Source organism: Pleurodeles waltl, chromosome 3_1 (assembly GCF_031143425.1).
Source record: "Pleurodeles waltl isolate 20211129_DDA chromosome 3_1, aPleWal1.hap1.20221129, whole genome shotgun sequence".
In the NCBI taxonomy this organism is placed as follows: Eukaryota; Metazoa; Chordata; class Amphibia; order Caudata; family Salamandridae; genus Pleurodeles; species Pleurodeles waltl.
In genome coordinates this window covers 608,770,672-608,787,068 of record NC_090440.1, presented here as the reverse complement: position 1 = coordinate 608,787,068, position 16,397 = coordinate 608,770,672, and the positions used below count along the sequence as shown (strand labels likewise).

Sequence of the window (16,397 nt, the reverse complement as noted above, 5' to 3'; positions counted from 1 at the left end):
CTTGCAATCTTCTTTTGTTTTGTGTGCTAGCATCAAGCTGTCTACATATAGAATTAGTACTGAGTTACAAGGCAACTTTACATTTTCCAAATCCGTCTTTAAAATCTGGCTAAAGATTGAGGGTCTTTCTATGAACCCTTGGGGACATGACACCACACGAGGACTTTATGCAAAAACTTAAATGCGAAGAGATATTGACTATCCTCATGAAAAGTCAGTGACTGTGTACCATTCTTCATCAGTAGGAATCTGAAACAAAATCACAGCAGAATTCGGTACCACAGGACAACATAGGACTACAATTTATTGATTTTTCACAGGCCTTGGCCCACCCTCTATTTGCCACATATTTTTTAATGTCCATTAACAGAGACTTATTTTTTACTTAGGCGTTCTAGGGAAGACTGCATCTGGTTTGCCTGTAATTCTCAATGGCTCTGCATTTTTAATCAATTCAGTTTCTTTGCCTGTCAAATCCCATACTTCCTCATTCACTATGTGTCTTAAATAAGAAGGCAAATCCCCTTTTGTAATAACTGGGAAAAGAAGGACCATTGACTCCTGTGGTTATTTTTTAAATTCAGAATCTTCATTCTGCATTTCAGTTGCCATGCCATCCGCTGTGCAATATATCACACAGTTATCTTGCAACAAAGGTACCTGCCTAATACATTTACAGAGCTCATCTCACATATTATAAATTGGTGGTTGTTCCGTACTGATGATATTTTCACAGGAACATTTGCTGTTGTCTGATTAGTTACTAATGAATCCAACTTTGACCTTTTTTCTAAGAGGAATAGGATTGGAACCTCCATGGGTTATTCTGAAGAGAGGCTAGCACCTTTATGGATTAGAAATTATACTGGGTAAGCATTCACCTTACTTCAGCATATGGGACACTTCAGGCTACCTCTAGGACTTCACCAAGCATGCAAACATCCTTCGCCATCCCTCATGCACAGTATTGCGACTGAATCGGTCCTGTAGGGAAAGTCATTGAGATCTGGGTTTTTAATTATTAAAGGATGCTGTTGAAATCTGGAATTTTGCTGAAAATTATGCATTTTATTCCAGCGTTTTGCTGCAACACTGGAGCTACAGGCATATTATTCACATGGAATTAGCCTTGATTCTGCATGCGCTGTGCAGAAGCCAGTGAGAGTTGGACCATTGACTGGTATTGCAGTATATTCTCTCCTGTCTAACTTAGTTCTGCTGCATCTGAGGAATAAAACCATTTTGAACTTGATCTGGATTCTGTCTGCATTCCTGTTTCAAGTGTCCAAGGTGCCCCCAATAATGTCAGGGAGTACTTTTCTTCAACATGTTTTTGTTCACATTATTTCTATTAGAATTCACAAATCCTCTACCTCTACTCTACATTGAGGGACAACTTTCCCAACTTCCACAAATTGAACATTATTTCTCTACACACCCACTCCTTGCTTACTCAGATTTGTACTTGGGTTTTCACCATTATCAAAGCCTGAATCAAAACCTGAATGCTGGTTTCTAGAAGTCCTCTGAAAATGCTTGATCTGTGTAACCATAAGCTTTTCATTCGCCTTCCTCTGTTTCAAAATATAGCAGTCTCTACTGTGCTTTGCATATTTCAGTATCTCATTGATACTGTTAGTCCACACTCACCACTCTCTAATGAAAATGAGAATTAAGCTCTGGGCACAAACTCAACACAAAGACCAAAACAAACTGCTAATGTCTTCTTTTGTTGGATCTTCGACTCTTCTATATTGTCCATAGATTTGCATTAGCCTCTCATAATATACGTGCACTGCTTCCTTTGGCTCCTGAGTAGTTCTCATACGGTTTATTTTGCCAATTCACCTCTTTTCTGGAACTTTCTGCTTCAAATGCATTAAATTTTACTTGCAGTGGCATAGAGTGATGTAGAGTAGAATGCAGTGACATAGAGTGGTATAGAGTGCAGCGGTGTAGAGTAGAGTGACTAGAGTGCAGGGTGTAAAGCAGAGTTGCTAGAGTACAGTGGTATAGAGTAGAGTGGCTAGAATGCAGTGGCATAGAGTGCAGTGATGTAGAGTAGAGTGGCGTAGAGTGCTGTAGAGAGGTGTAGAGTGTGTTGGTGCAGAGTACAGTGGCATAGAATACAGTGGTGCAGAGTGCAGTGGTGCATAGTAGGGTGCCATAGAGTGCAGTGGCATAGAGTGGTGCAGAATGGAGTATAGTGGCTTTGAGTGCAGTGGCGCAGACTAAAGTGGTGTACAGAGAAGCACTGTGGTGAAAAGAACAGTGGCATAGAGTGGTGCCGAGTAGAGTGGTGCAGAGAAGAGCAGAGTAGCGTACAGTGCAGTGTCATAGAGTGGTGCAAATTAGAGTGGAGTACAGTGGTGCAGAGAATAACAGAGAGGCATAGAGTGCAGTGGTATAGAGTGCTTTGGGTAGAGTAGAGTGGTATAGAGCAAAAGGGTGTAGAGTAGAGCAGTTTAAAGTGCAGTGGAGTAGAGTAGAGTGGTGCAGAGTAGAATGTTGCAGAGTAGTGTGTAGTGACTTAGAGTGCAGTGGCATAGAGTAGAGTGGAGCAGAGTAGGGTGCAATTGTGCAGGCTAGAGTGCCATGGTGTAGAGTATTGGGTATGGAGTGAGTGGAAAAAAAGTAATAATGAAGGGGGATGGGTGCGAAGGAATAGAAGCTACACTGACAGGGATATGGGAGATGGACTAAAACACAAGCACTCATATGGAGCGCTTGAACACAAAGAAAAAAGTAGCTCCAAAAAAACGAGAGCAGTGGATGAACACAAGTACTTGGTCCATGAGCCAGGGGAGGGCTAAACACAAGAATAGGACATGACTTGCACATGCAGTGACAAATGGGAGCGAAGCAAATGAGAGTTACGCTGACTCTAGTAAATGGTAATCTGTGGACAGGCTGTAAGCCCACAGTATGTAAACAAAAGTCTTGCAGACAGAGTGCCTGCACTGTCTATGCAAAACCTAAAATGAAACAGACACATAAAAAAGCAAAATACGATCCCTTTCGGTATTCAATGCTTGTATGAGATACAGAATTTAATGTGTCATGATTCTGTGTACTTTTGAAATGCTAAATAATATTTCTTGCTCGACAGTGCAATCACCCATAGGCCATTGAATGATACAACAAATATCCAATAGTGTGAGGAAAGGGAGAAATACTCTTGCAGGCAGTGTTTAAAATGGAAATTTAGAAGTGGAGGCACTCATTATCCCAGAGTATGTTTTTACTATATATAAGTGCTGTTACTCTCCTATGAAACATATTGCCCCTCTGCTGAGAAGTGCTGGTACTCTCCCATGAAACATATTGGCCCTCTGCTTAGAAGTGCATGTGCTGTCCCTTTAAAATGAAGGAAGTGCAGGTACTCAGTGCCTGACAACACCTGCCCATTTAAAGCACTGCCTCTGGGTGTAACCAAAGCCCACGCCATGTATATTTTAAAGAGTTGTTAACGATGCATCTAGGAGATTGCTGCACTGTCATTCCAGACCTATACAAGCTGCCAATCTGTAAGTAAACTCTAGATCTGGAGGCCCAACTGCGACTGGACAGCGGCCAGGAGGCTGGTCTCTATATGAATCCCAGGGGCATAATTTAGAGTTCCGGGTGTATCTGAAAACTCTCCAGCTTTTGGAGGACATTTTTTTCGTTGCAGTTTTATATAGCACAAACTCGGCCTGAAGGTATTGGAGAGCTTTACTAAGCACTGGTTACATTACACTAGGACACATTCCTTTTTTCAAGGCACAGGGAGATGAAGGGATTTATCCTGAATTACAGGATGTTGAGCTGATGCCCAGGCATTTTAAGAGATCCCCTGAACCAGTGCTTAATTTGTAAATAAAAAGGTGCTGGTGCTTAAAGCTCTCCTCTTAAACACGCGGCTGCTGCAATTAAAAGTGCGAGCACATAATACTGAGGCAGCGTAATCCTGAAGCCTCCTCGGGCCTCTTCAATCCATCTACAGCCACTTCCTGCCCCTTCAACTCACTCTTGCAGCTTCCTGCTTTTCCCCTTTCTGACGCTTTATTATTTTTCTCTTCCTCCATCTTTCCCACGTGTCTTTTGCTCGCAGTAAATGCTTGAGACAGAAAACGAAGCACCAGCCCTCAGAAACAAGTGCCGGTGCTACGTACAGGAACCAACAAGCACTCCCCTGAGCACACACAAGCACAGAGAAGCAGCTTGGTAAGGAGAGGTAAGGGACAGCTCACCAGCTGCTCCCAGCCTTCTCCTGGTGACACACTTGAATCCGTGTCACTGAAGCCACCATAAGACATTATTTATACCCAGGAAGCACCACCTTGTCATTACCCCTCATCGGTTTCATGTTTTTTTTTTTTTTAGGGCCCACTAAGGCCTGGTTTCGTTGATAACTGGAACACACGTGGTCTGTAATTAATAACATAAACGCACAATTACCCCATCAAATAGGTATTCATAATATCTGATGAGGTGTGCGATTGCAGCCGGGGGCTCTACACTACACAGCACACGTGTGGGACAGCCCTGCCAACACACCTCTTACACAACCTGGGTGCTCCGACACAACCAGTTGATCATAAGGTGATAGGACGGTTACCTGTGCGCGCACTCATCAGTGGCGTCTGTTCGATCATGTGCAAGCAAGTCCTGCTTCAATGTGAATAAAATAGGGCAGAAATCTGTAGGATGAGAAAGCATCACAAGAACGCATACACCCCACATCACACTGCACAGACCCACAGCAGTAGAGAAGACATGAAAACAGCCATGTACCGGAAGAGATTACAGCAGACATCCGGTGCACTGAAACCAGGTGGGAGAAGAAAAGAGGGTGTCTGATCAACCAGCACCATCACATTTCCCCGGACTCCAACCACAAAAAATAGAGTGTTACTTTTTCTATTACTAGTGACATGTGATATCAATAGAACAACAGAAGCATAGAGCAGCTGACTTTTAAGCTCGGGAACCAGTTTCGAGTCAAAATTGTCAGATAATTGAGTCGCATACCCTGTTAAATAAGTCGTCTTGAATCAGATTAAAGTTAGATATATGAAAGTTTAATAGTGCAGTAATCATTCCAGAAGGCGAAATACAGGTAGTATTCATAACGCTCAAGTAATTTACGGAAATCACGAATGCAGCCTGAGCTCTGACACAGAGTCCAGACAGAGCACGCAATTGTTCCATTAGAGTCTGCTCTCTAGGAATCAGGAAAGCAACAGAGCGTTCTTTCATAGGAAAATATGCAGCAAAAAATCACAGTCAACATAAGGTGAGCAAAATGTTACAATGGCTCAGCAAATCACATTTCAGAATAGAATGGAACAATACATAACACATCCCAGCTCAATCTCCCAATGTAATTGGCTGTGACCGTGAAAATCTAGTCACAAAGTAAACACTTAAAGATTTATGAGATCAAAAGGCCCACTGACTTACAGCTAAGCTTAAACAAACACTGTTCTGTAAGACACATATAATCGTTTTGATGCTAAACATTCATGATACTAAGCAAACATTATTTTTTATTTAAAACATCTCACAGAAGCATTGGCAAAGGCAATAGGCTTGAGTTTAATGTACCACTGCAAGCATATTAGATTGAGACTCACACACTGGAGGAAACGAGCAGGAGCGGACAGAGAGGCCTATGGTTGTAAAATAGCCCCTCAGAAGTTCAGTGAAAGCACTGGAGTAGAGGTGAAAGGATGCACCCAAACAGCCAATAGCTTTAGGTGAGAGATGAATACTCCTCTGGGCTGAGCAAAGACAAGATTGACAAAAGCCTAGTAAAAGTAAGCCAGTGGTTGAAAAGTGTGAACCTAAGCTCAGTCTATTTCTGTTGTAAGCAAAAGGACTGTTTGATAGCACAACAGTAGTAAAACAATTTTGCTCATTTTGCTCATAGTTGAGTGAACAGAATCTGACAGGAATGTGCAACAAATAGAAATCTGTGATGGCACTGCACTACTGGTGTTGACATTAGTTTGCTCTCAAATCATGCAAGTGCATGGACATCATTTAAGGGTCGTCTGGCTTGCCTTTTGCCACCCTCACACAGCTTTTGTGACCTCTGGCCTTAAAGTTGGCAAAGTTAGTGCCAAGAACACATGGATAGCTCCCTCTTTTGATTGTTGGGTTCCCAGTCTTATTTGCTACCCATGCTTTTATATTATCATTCACTATTAGTGTAATACAAAATTGAGCACCTGTACCTGGAACAAGACTTATGCTAGCAACTGAGGTATGTAGAAAAATAATTTTAAATGTATATTTTGTGCATGTTTGCCAGTGAGAGTGTGTATTTTCGAGAGTGACAGAGACCCAGATTCACTGCCTTACTATGCTGCCATATGCCAGAGAATTAAGAGATAAAAATTGTGCTATACCTATTACGATATGGTGCGTTTTTTCTCTCCCGCCAGCTCTGATGTATCTTTGGCTGCCATGCGCCAACACACACGTCCTTGCACACAGTGCAAAGGTGTGTGGGTTCTCTAAAGCACAGGTTTAGTATCGGAAGGAGACTCGTCCAGTACAAAAACTATGCTTTATTACTTTTCCCTCTTTGTATGTGTGTTGTACAGTGGAGCACACGTGCAAAGTTGGAAAAATGAGGAGAAATAAAACGTTTTTCCTTGTTACGCCTGCTTCGAGGTGGCGTACACTTTTGGTGCTAATCCTTGTGAACGAATATTAGTAGATAGGTATTTCTGACAAATGCCCTTACTGTTTCCATGGGAATTCCCCTGTACCGCCCATGAAACGTCCCCTCTTGCAAAGTAGCCCAAAGTAGCGGGTAGCACAACTTTGCTTTACTTTGATATACTTTCAAATGCAAATACTATTTTGTGTTGGATTGTAAATGCCAGTCCAACACTCTGTACTGGGTTAGCGTCAAAAAAGTCACGCAAATCCGGTGCAAATCTGGACGAAAGTGTGTATGCGTGAACGTACGTGTCTGTATTAGTGAGCTTGGGTGTGTGTGGGTGAAATTGAGTGGGAGATGGTCGTTGACCAGTAGTGAATGAAAATGAGTGAAATTTAGTCTCAGTAAGCCAGTATAAGTCAGAGTGAGTGAGGATGAGTGAGTTAGAGTAATAGTGACTGCGAGAGCATGCGGGTAGATAGATGAGAATGTGAATGAATAATAACAATAATAAGTGTGAGGCAGTGTTAGAGAGTGTGAGGGAGAATAAATAAATGAATGACCAACAATGAGTGAGAAGGAGTGAGAGTAACAGTGAGTGCAAGTGATTATGAGTAAGCGACAAAGTATAGTGATCAAGACCAAGAGTGGATGTGAGTGAGTTTGAATGAATGAGAAAGAATTAAGTGAATCACACTGAGAATAAGTGAGAGTGAGTAGGACCAAAGGAATGAGAGTATGAGTCCGTGAAAGTGAGTGAGTGAGAAAGTATGAGTAGGTCAGGGTAGGAATGAGAGCGATAGAGTGTGAATGAGAATAGGAGGGCGTGTAAGAGAGTGAGTGAGAATGTATGAATGCACGTGAGTTCAAATGAATGTGAGTAAGTGAGAATGATTGTGAGTGAATATAACTGAGCGTTAGTCAGAATATGATTTATGCCTGGTAGTTTCCTGATGACTGTAGAATACTAAACGTCTTTCTTGGCTTATAGAGGCACTCATGGCAAAGTACTGGTGCTGGTGTACAGCAGACAAATTGTGGCATGACAGACACCTCACAAAAAATACTGGCACTAGCATACAGGAGGTAATTCTTGGCATGATGACCACTCACAATAAAATATTAGTTCTGGCATACTAGAGGCGATTCTTGGCATAAGGGTATCTCACAAAAAATGCTAGTGCTGGCACATTGGAAGTCGTTTATGTCAAAAGAGGACACCCAGGGCAAATGGGAGGGAGGCAACGATTGCAAAATGCTGGCACTCAATACTGGAGGTAAATATTGCCATATGGGTCACCCATGGCATATAGTCAGCATTAATGGCAAATTTTGGCACTGGCATATTGAATGTTATTTTTACCTCAGGGACATATGAGGGGTACCCATGACATACAGAGCCATTCAGAGAAAATTTGACAAATATGGGGTCAGCTCCAGAGGAGCTGCATGTTTCATTGGCTCAGTACACCATGGAAGGATTTGAATATTTCATCAGAGCCCTTTCAGAGTCTGTTGCCTTTTATGTAGTTTATGGAAAACGTGTGCTTTAAATGCACCTTATGAACCTGTTTGTTTGTAAATGTTCTTGGTGAAGAACCCACTTGAGCCCTTCTAGAAGAAGTCAGGCTCAGTTGCTTCAGTCGTTTCGCACGAATCAGGGCAAGCATTACTCTCCACTATTTTCAAAGATCATGACAGCACCCTAACATAGGTTATATCTAAAACAGATATTTGTATATGTTGGTTTGGTATATTAATAATTCAGTTATTATGTAACTTCAGCAATGTCAATTCCTATGGTATCATCAGGATTAAGATCACTTTCTGGGAAAAGTAAGGCATTGTATATCAGATTAGGCCACTTCCTTTGATGTCAAACGGTGGGTAAAGTCACTTCTGCTGGGTTTTTATTGAATCGGCATTCGAATGAATGTGCTAACAGTAAGTACTGTTATTATATGCTGTTAAGTTTACAGACATGTTAAGCCATCTGAATCTTATCAATTTGGATTTCATATAATTGACCAATCACTTGCCACACCTTAGGCTATCTGACATCATGTACCAAAATCATATCTCCACGCAGTCACAGATGGTGCTCTTGCACTGTGGATATGAAACAGGTGTTTGTTAGGGGTGGGCAGAACTCACTGAATTTGACTCTCGAGAATTCCATGGAGTTACATAAAAACTCAATGAGATTTTGCGGCGTTCCATCAAGAGCTGGAAAATATGCACGTCGTGTTGCTTGTGCTGCAGTTTAGCACCAATATTTACTTCAGCTGCAGAAAATCTATGCGAGAAGCAGCCCTCTGACTGTGACCGCCAGAGACTGCCCACATTAGAAAATGGCGCGTGGGGATGCCAAAATCTTGCTCTGGCTTGCCAGTTCATATTTCTGGAGCCTCGCGTGAAAAAAAATCCACCACACTGTAGACCAATTTCATGGGCAGAATGAAACATTCCCCCCACCCCTAGTGTTCAAATTTCTCTGGCACAGTGACAGAAATGACTATTTTGAAGAATGTGTTTCAGAATTCAAGCTCCAATTTCTGCAGCCTTTAATATGAGTTTTCACCCAAGCATCCATGCATTTGCTGAACAGTGGCAGGCATCGCTTAGCCATCTAAACCGTTCTGTGGTTGTGCCACTGTTCAGATTTGAGCTGCTGTTATCGGATCTCTTGGTATTAAAGCAAAATTGCAGTTATATTTTCAGCTTGTACTTTAATGCTGGGTTTAAAAACACCAAATAAAGGCCTTTTGCGTGGGGTCATCAATGATAATGGTGAATGTGTGATTTTTACTACACTGCACAATAAGGTTTTCTTTTCTTTTTACTCGCAGTAATATTATGATTGTTTGGCCCTGTAGTTTGCTGATGGTTTATGTCTTCCTTTGAATTGCTTTTCTCTTCATTTATCTCTTATTGTTTGTGCTGCGTGCAGGACTTGGACTTCTTCAGCAAAGATGGCGGCTGGGACGTTGTGAGTGCCATAGCTGCGTACTGGTGCAGCAGAGTCCAGTGGAATGAAGAGGAACAATGTTATCACATCAAAGGTAATTTTGGCCACGTTTTTCTGGAGTTTGCAATAAAGCCTTACATGCATTGTGCCAAGATGTGCAACAGACCACTTCAGTGAAGTGCTATATTTGTGGCTGTATTCCAAGCCCCACTTCACCTCTCCTGAAAATAAAATTATAGAGGTGCTGAGTTTCTGGCCCTCCAGTTAACTGTGCTGTATTGTTAATCAACTCGATTTGGCATTGTCCGAGACCGAGACAGACAAATACGGACACTTGGCATTTTACACATGACCTGTCTGAAGAAAACGTATCTTAGAACAAGCATTTGCAATGCAACGGGTCTCACATTTGTTTGAGATAGAACTATTAGCGTAATAAACTCCCAACCGGACTTTTCTTGCCATATAAATTAAAAATGACAAGTAAAGCAGTTTCACATAAGGGAGCCAATTCACAGCGCCATGCCTGCCATAAGCATCAGCGTGAAGCGACACACCAAAGGAAAAAGAAGTTTGCTTGCTTTCAAACTTATCGGCAGAAGTGCAATTAGCCATGTAACAGGGGTGATAGCCAAGGCGGTAACAAAACCTCCCCAAGGAGGGACAAACGCAAGCCATTTACCAATGTCATCAAAGGATTTTTGAAGGGCAAGCCCACTAATGAGTGGTACTGATGGGCGTGTTATGGGCATTGTTAAAAGCCCAGATACATACCATCACGTCGGAAAAGCAGCGCTTGCGCGCTGCTATGCTCGACCTAAAAATGTAAAATGCCATTGTACATAAACATGGCTGTACATTGCCGAGTCGCCCAAGATGAGTGTATGGACATCAGGGATATCTCCTAGCAGATTCTCATAAAAATGAGAGTAATGGCGCATTTTACACCATATTTTAAAATACACGTTCTAAAATACATATGCTTTACAGCTCTTTCATCATGGCACTTAAAAACAATCCTCAAAGGAGTACCACAGTAACCAATAGCTGTATTCCACTGTAGTAGCAAATACATGTATGTGCCTGTCAGAAAACAAAAACATTTGTCTTCTGGGCATGCATTGTTTCTATCATGAAAATCAGTGCCCACCTGATACAGTTTGCTCCACTAGAAAAGTGACATTCAGAATTGGTGTAACTAGACAGATAATCACAGCCTAAAGTATTGTTAGAAGAGAGATAACACCATAAAACTGAATGGCTTTTAGCTGCTCCAATATATAAACTAATACCAGGTGACGTAGCACTGCCCTTCTAATATCTGACTAATGCAAGGTGCTGTCACTAATATTAAAATCCTGCTCGAAACAGGTCACACGGTCGTAGTGCAATGAAGCCATGATGCCAACAGAGGAATAAATCCACTGTGTTATAGAATCGTTTCACGCTGATGTAGTTGAACACATCGTATTTGTCGAACATATGAGAGAGCACATGGAGTGCAAAGAGTCCCAGTCTCAACTGACACAGATCTCTACATGCAATAAAAAAAACACATATCTGACTCTGGCAAAGGATGGCCAGAAATGAAAATTGTAGAGGGGAAATGTGCTGTTGACATTGATCTGAACATACAAAAGTAAGAAGTGAAAAGTCAGACACAATAGCAAATAAAATATAATATGAGTATTACAATAAATGTTCACTCTAGCAAGAAACATTAATATGTTTTAGACTTCTAAGAGTCTGTAAAGGGACCAGGACAAGAGATCACACCCTCAACTTGAGAGGAACTTTCCAGATTCTGTCACAGCGTTGAAGGGTGATGCACGGCTGCTGCGCTGAGAAGCAGACGCATTATGAGTGACTTTCACCTGTATCCTCTCCTTTTCCTCCCCAGACACATTGACTTTGCATTCTCTAGATATATTCCATATTGACTGTTAAGCGCCTGTACAGAATTACCCCTGACTTCTAGCTCGTGTTGATTCCCTGAACCTGGAAAAATCTTTTTCCCACCAACAATGGATCCTTTATGTGTACCCAAACACCCACTCTAAACTTCGGCACTGCTTATTTTTCATTTTTAATATGCGAAATACAGATGATAATCAATTAGTTTAGCTTTGCACAACAGTGCTCGTCGTAGTCTCCTTTTATTCCCAACTTTCATCATCCAACATGGATATAATTCTGATGCCGTGTGTGAACCATGCATCAATTTAGTTGGTGAGTTTCTGGTTACTGTTTGCTCTGCTCCCTTATGGCGTCCACTAATCAATATTAGGTTTATGAGCAGTTTGGATACACTCTACCAACATGTTGTTGCATCTTTCATCTTTCTATTAGCATTGGGGTTGGTATAATCTGCTCTGTATTTTTTTTCAAAACTATTTTTATTGATTTGCGAGGATACAGAGCAATACAAGAGAGCATTAACTATATCAATCAATAAACCATACATTAGTACTTCTACATTTTGCGAGAGAAAATAATTTTGCATTCAAAAACCCATAAACATACTAGCAAACTTAAACATCTTTACAAGGGCGGTAGAGGGGAAGTAGAAGGTCCCTATTCATGCTTGGAAATAGTGAAGGTATCTGGTCTGTAGATGTTTTACTCCACACTTTCTAAATTATTCTTTTCTAGCACAAGAGGTAAATCGTACCTCTCTGGTGAAAGGATCCTGACAAGCTCTTATGACACTGTAAGTGGTGGGTTGAGTCACACATTTTAACCTCCAACCCTTAGAAATCTTTATTAATACAATCATATATCACATATGCCTTGGAAGAATATGAAAAGTACCAATAAAATCAACTTAAATTCTTTCTCAGGCCCATTTCACACAGAGTGCAGGTAGAATTCCGATGCCACGGTAACTAAATACTTGTCTGTCACATTACAGTGGACACATTGACACAGCAACCTCTTAACTTCTCCTTTAAAGTCAGGTAACCAGTGTCTGACCTTCATTTTCATTAGGCTCTTGATAAAATGGCTAGAATAATCTGTTTCAAGAATCCTCTGTTTGAAGCAGATTGTAGGAAGTGACTTCTTACCTCTGATCAACAAGCCATTTTCTAGGGACAGTTCGTCATAGACTTTCTAGAATGGCTGTAGTTCAAACCTTAACATTTTCTCCCAAGGCCATCCTTCGGGTACAAATCTCACCAGTTCTTCCAAAACAACATCCTTACCCAACTTTTCACACTACCTATTCTTGTCATAACCTGCTACCAAATAATTACCTTTGCAAAGAATGCACTTTCCAATCTCGTCTTTGCTCATATCTAAAAAAAAATAATCAATATACGCATTCTTATCTCCAGAAAAATGCATCACCCTGAAATGAAACCCTAATATCTCGGCAGATAGCCTCACCAGTCTAGCTTTGAATTTCGATCTTCTTCCTACTCCATATGTCAATTACAGCAATTTAAATGAATGATCTACATTCATCCTAAATATTTGGACACAGCAGACACATGCAAGCATTTCTTATTTTGATCACTTAGGCCCGAATTACGACCCTGGCGATCTTGAGACGAACAAGGTCGTGGTGGCAGTCAGACCGCTGCCGATGTGGCGGTCCGGCTTCCACATTCCGACCGTGGCAAACGTGCCACGGTCGGACCGCCAGCACTGCCAGGTTTCCTCCGGCCAATGGCAGAGAGAAACAGTGCTTTGCAGACTGTGAAAAGCGCAACAGGTGCTGGTGCACCCTATGCACCGCAACATTGCTGCCGGCTCAATTATGAGTGAGCGTCAATGTTGTGGGCTGTTTCCCGCTGGGCCAGCAGGAAACTGATAATAGGGGCTGCAGGAAGGTCACCACACTGGCAGTGACCTGACCGTGGGACTTCGGCAGAGTGGCTTTTTGGTCCGTTGAAGTCAAAATGAGGGCCTTAGTATCTTCTCTCAACATCTCTCTCTGTTCTTGGGGCAAATCCCATTGCAACTTTTTTTACACAATTATGTGGAGAGAGGAACGCTGCAAGGCCAAAGGAGCCAGAAGTGACAAACATCACACTGCAGTGACATAAGGCTGCACAGCTGGTGCAGAAGTTAAACGTTTCTTGACAAGATTAAAGTTCATTTGACGTTCTTTAACATACAGTTTGTTCCGTGAAATCTTAAAACAAATGAGAAGTACAATTTTCATAATCGAGAAAAATGAACAAACTTAGCTATTCCTTGCCTTTGCAGGGGCCTTGATGATGTCATCAAGTAAGCAGGGCTTTGACTTCACACTTTCCAAAAGGTTATACCTCTATCCTCCAAGATTGACAACATCGTTTGAACAGTACCATCATTGTCAGATTCTGTTTTTGAGAATATGACAATGTCATACTCATGTGCACAGGCAGAAGGAGACATGAGCAGAATCTCCACATGGGTGAGCTGGATAAGTTGAAAGCATGCACCACCATAGAAGGCACCACTTTGTACGTCTCAGCCACATTGAGGTGTGCATAGGCTAAATGAGACACAACTATTTTCCTATACACCGTTTAAGTTACCTCGAGCTAATGGTGGTGGCTGGTGTATGAAAATGTAGCAGGATCTTCAAGCAATTGAGGAACATTACCCCATGCACTTAACAAGCAGTCACTGGAAAGCAAAGGGTGGTTGAATACACAATACAAAACAACAGGAATAGCAAAACCACCATACAGTGTTACAAATTCCCAACTTACATAGTAATAATTTGAAGCAAGCCTTGACTACTGTGGAGATGGGCAGCAAATGATATCTGTAGATTAGGCAAAAGAAACAATTCCCCATACAAGTACAGTGTGTGGATGTATGCAGGTAAAGAAAGGCCCACTAGAAGCCCATCCTTATTACCAAAATTGTGATATCTAGCGAGCAGGTGAAGTGCAGATGGGCAAGCTCAAGTGACATTGAACCTGGAACCTTCAGTTATAGCACAAGGAAGATTCCATCATTGAATTCCCACCAGCTAATCCTAGCAATACCACATCTACTAACATACAAAATTGAAAGATAATCTCCCATATGCTACTAGTGGTGAAGCACGTGGTGTCGCGCAGGCTTTAATTTTTCGAATGAGACTACTGGATTTTGAGCGGCAGAATCGCCTGCGGTGTGGGAGACTGAGGCCCTCATTACGACCCTGGCGGGCGGCGGAGGCCGCCCGCCAGGATTCCGCCCTCCATAATACCGCTCCGCGGTCAGAAGACCGCGGAGGGTATAATGAGTTTTTCCCTGGGCTGGCGGGCGGTCTCCAAAAGACCGCCCGCCAGCCCAGGGAAAAACTCCCTTCCCACGAGGATGCCGGCTCGTAATCGAGCCGGCGGAGTGGGAAGGTGCGACGGGTGCTACTGCACCCGTCGCGTATTTCACTGTCTGCAAGGCAGACAGTGAAATACATTTTGGGGCCCTCTTATGGGGGCCCCTGCAGTGCCCATGCCGTTGGCATGGGCACTGCAGGGGCCCCCAGGGGCCCCGCGACTCCCCCTCCCGCCATCCGGTTCCCGGCGGGAGAACCGCCAGGAACTGGATGGCGGGAGGGGGAGTCGGAATCCCCAAGCCGGCGCAGCAAGCTGCGCCGGCTTGGAGGATTCCTTGGGGGCAGCGGGAAACCGGCGGGAGACCGCCGGTTTCCCTTCTCTGACCGCGGCTAAGCCGCCGCGGTTAGAATGCCCCGCGGGGCACCGCCGGCCTGTCGGCGGTGCTCCCGCGTGCCGCGGCCCTGGCGGTTACAAACCGCCAGGGTCGTAATGAGGGTCTGAGTCTTTAACCCACTACAGGTGACACCTGTCGCCCTAATATGGGTTTTGCTCCGGCTAACTAACAGTGCATCATCTCTACTCAAGTGCAGGGATGATTAGGCGGCCGAGCGCATGACATAATTAATTTCTCAGGGAAATTGTGGTCACTCAGGTCTCATCCTTTTCTCTCAATTACATTAGTCTCACATACACAATGACAAACAGAGACAGTATATGTTTCAATAAGGTTTTAATGAAGCAACTGCATCCTAAATAGCAAAGCATGTACTGGAATAACCAGGACGATACAGCATGCCAAAATTAGAATTGTGACAAGGAGAGTGAAGCATAGAAATAACACTACCATATTGTCACTAGAGTCAATAGACTAATTCCTACCTAGGCTATAATAGAGCACAGCATGTTAGGCTCTAATTCTGCCCTTCAGGTTACCCTCGGAAGACATCATCACCCATACCTGAGCAAAGGCATGAAGTCTGCATAAGCAGCTTTAGCGAAGCATTCAGCCATCAGCATACAGTTGTGGTTCTCTGGCTGGAATCTCCCTCTAACGTGTAAGGGACAAGGAAGTGTTTTTAAAATAAAGCAGCTTATATTCTAAGAAAATGTCCCTATGCAAGGATGTGTGTTTTTCTATGAATGTCAGAGACAAAACTGTTACCACGTTCACCGGAAACCTATCTTACTGCAGCCTTGAAAGAAGCACAGAGTGAACACAAATGTCTTGTTTAAGAACATAATGCTGGCCTAAGCAAAACAGCTAGATCGAAATAAATAAAACAAGACTACAAAAGTGGCTGTTGTAAGAATGTTAAACAAAGCTGAATAAAATATGTCTAGGTTAAAGTGCACAGCGGCAGGCCTAGTATGCTAAAATAACGTGCATGGAGCTATAACTAAAATGGCTACACAACAGTGGTATGGTAATGTGCGCATCTTACAACATGTCAACAATTGGAAAATGGTTGTATAGATTATGGTGACTTTGTGCCATGGAGAAATAGGTCTGCAA

At 42.6% G+C, this 16,397-nt stretch overlaps 1 protein-coding gene across 2 annotated transcripts in view; it reads left to right on the top strand.

Annotated features, from left to right (window-relative positions):
* Nucleotides 1–16,397, top strand: part of PGGHG (protein-glucosylgalactosylhydroxylysine glucosidase) — a 215,175-nt gene that overhangs the window by 95,356 nt on the left and 103,422 nt on the right. For both annotated transcript variants that reach the window (XR_011201384.1, XM_069223060.1), the window contains exon 7: nt 9,606–9,717. Coding sequence is in view for 1 of the 2 variants with exons in the window: in XM_069223060.1 (XP_069079161.1) it covers nt 9,606–9,717 (112 nt within the window). In the remaining variant the exon portion in view is untranslated. The remainder of the gene's footprint in view (nt 1–9,605; nt 9,718–16,397) is intronic.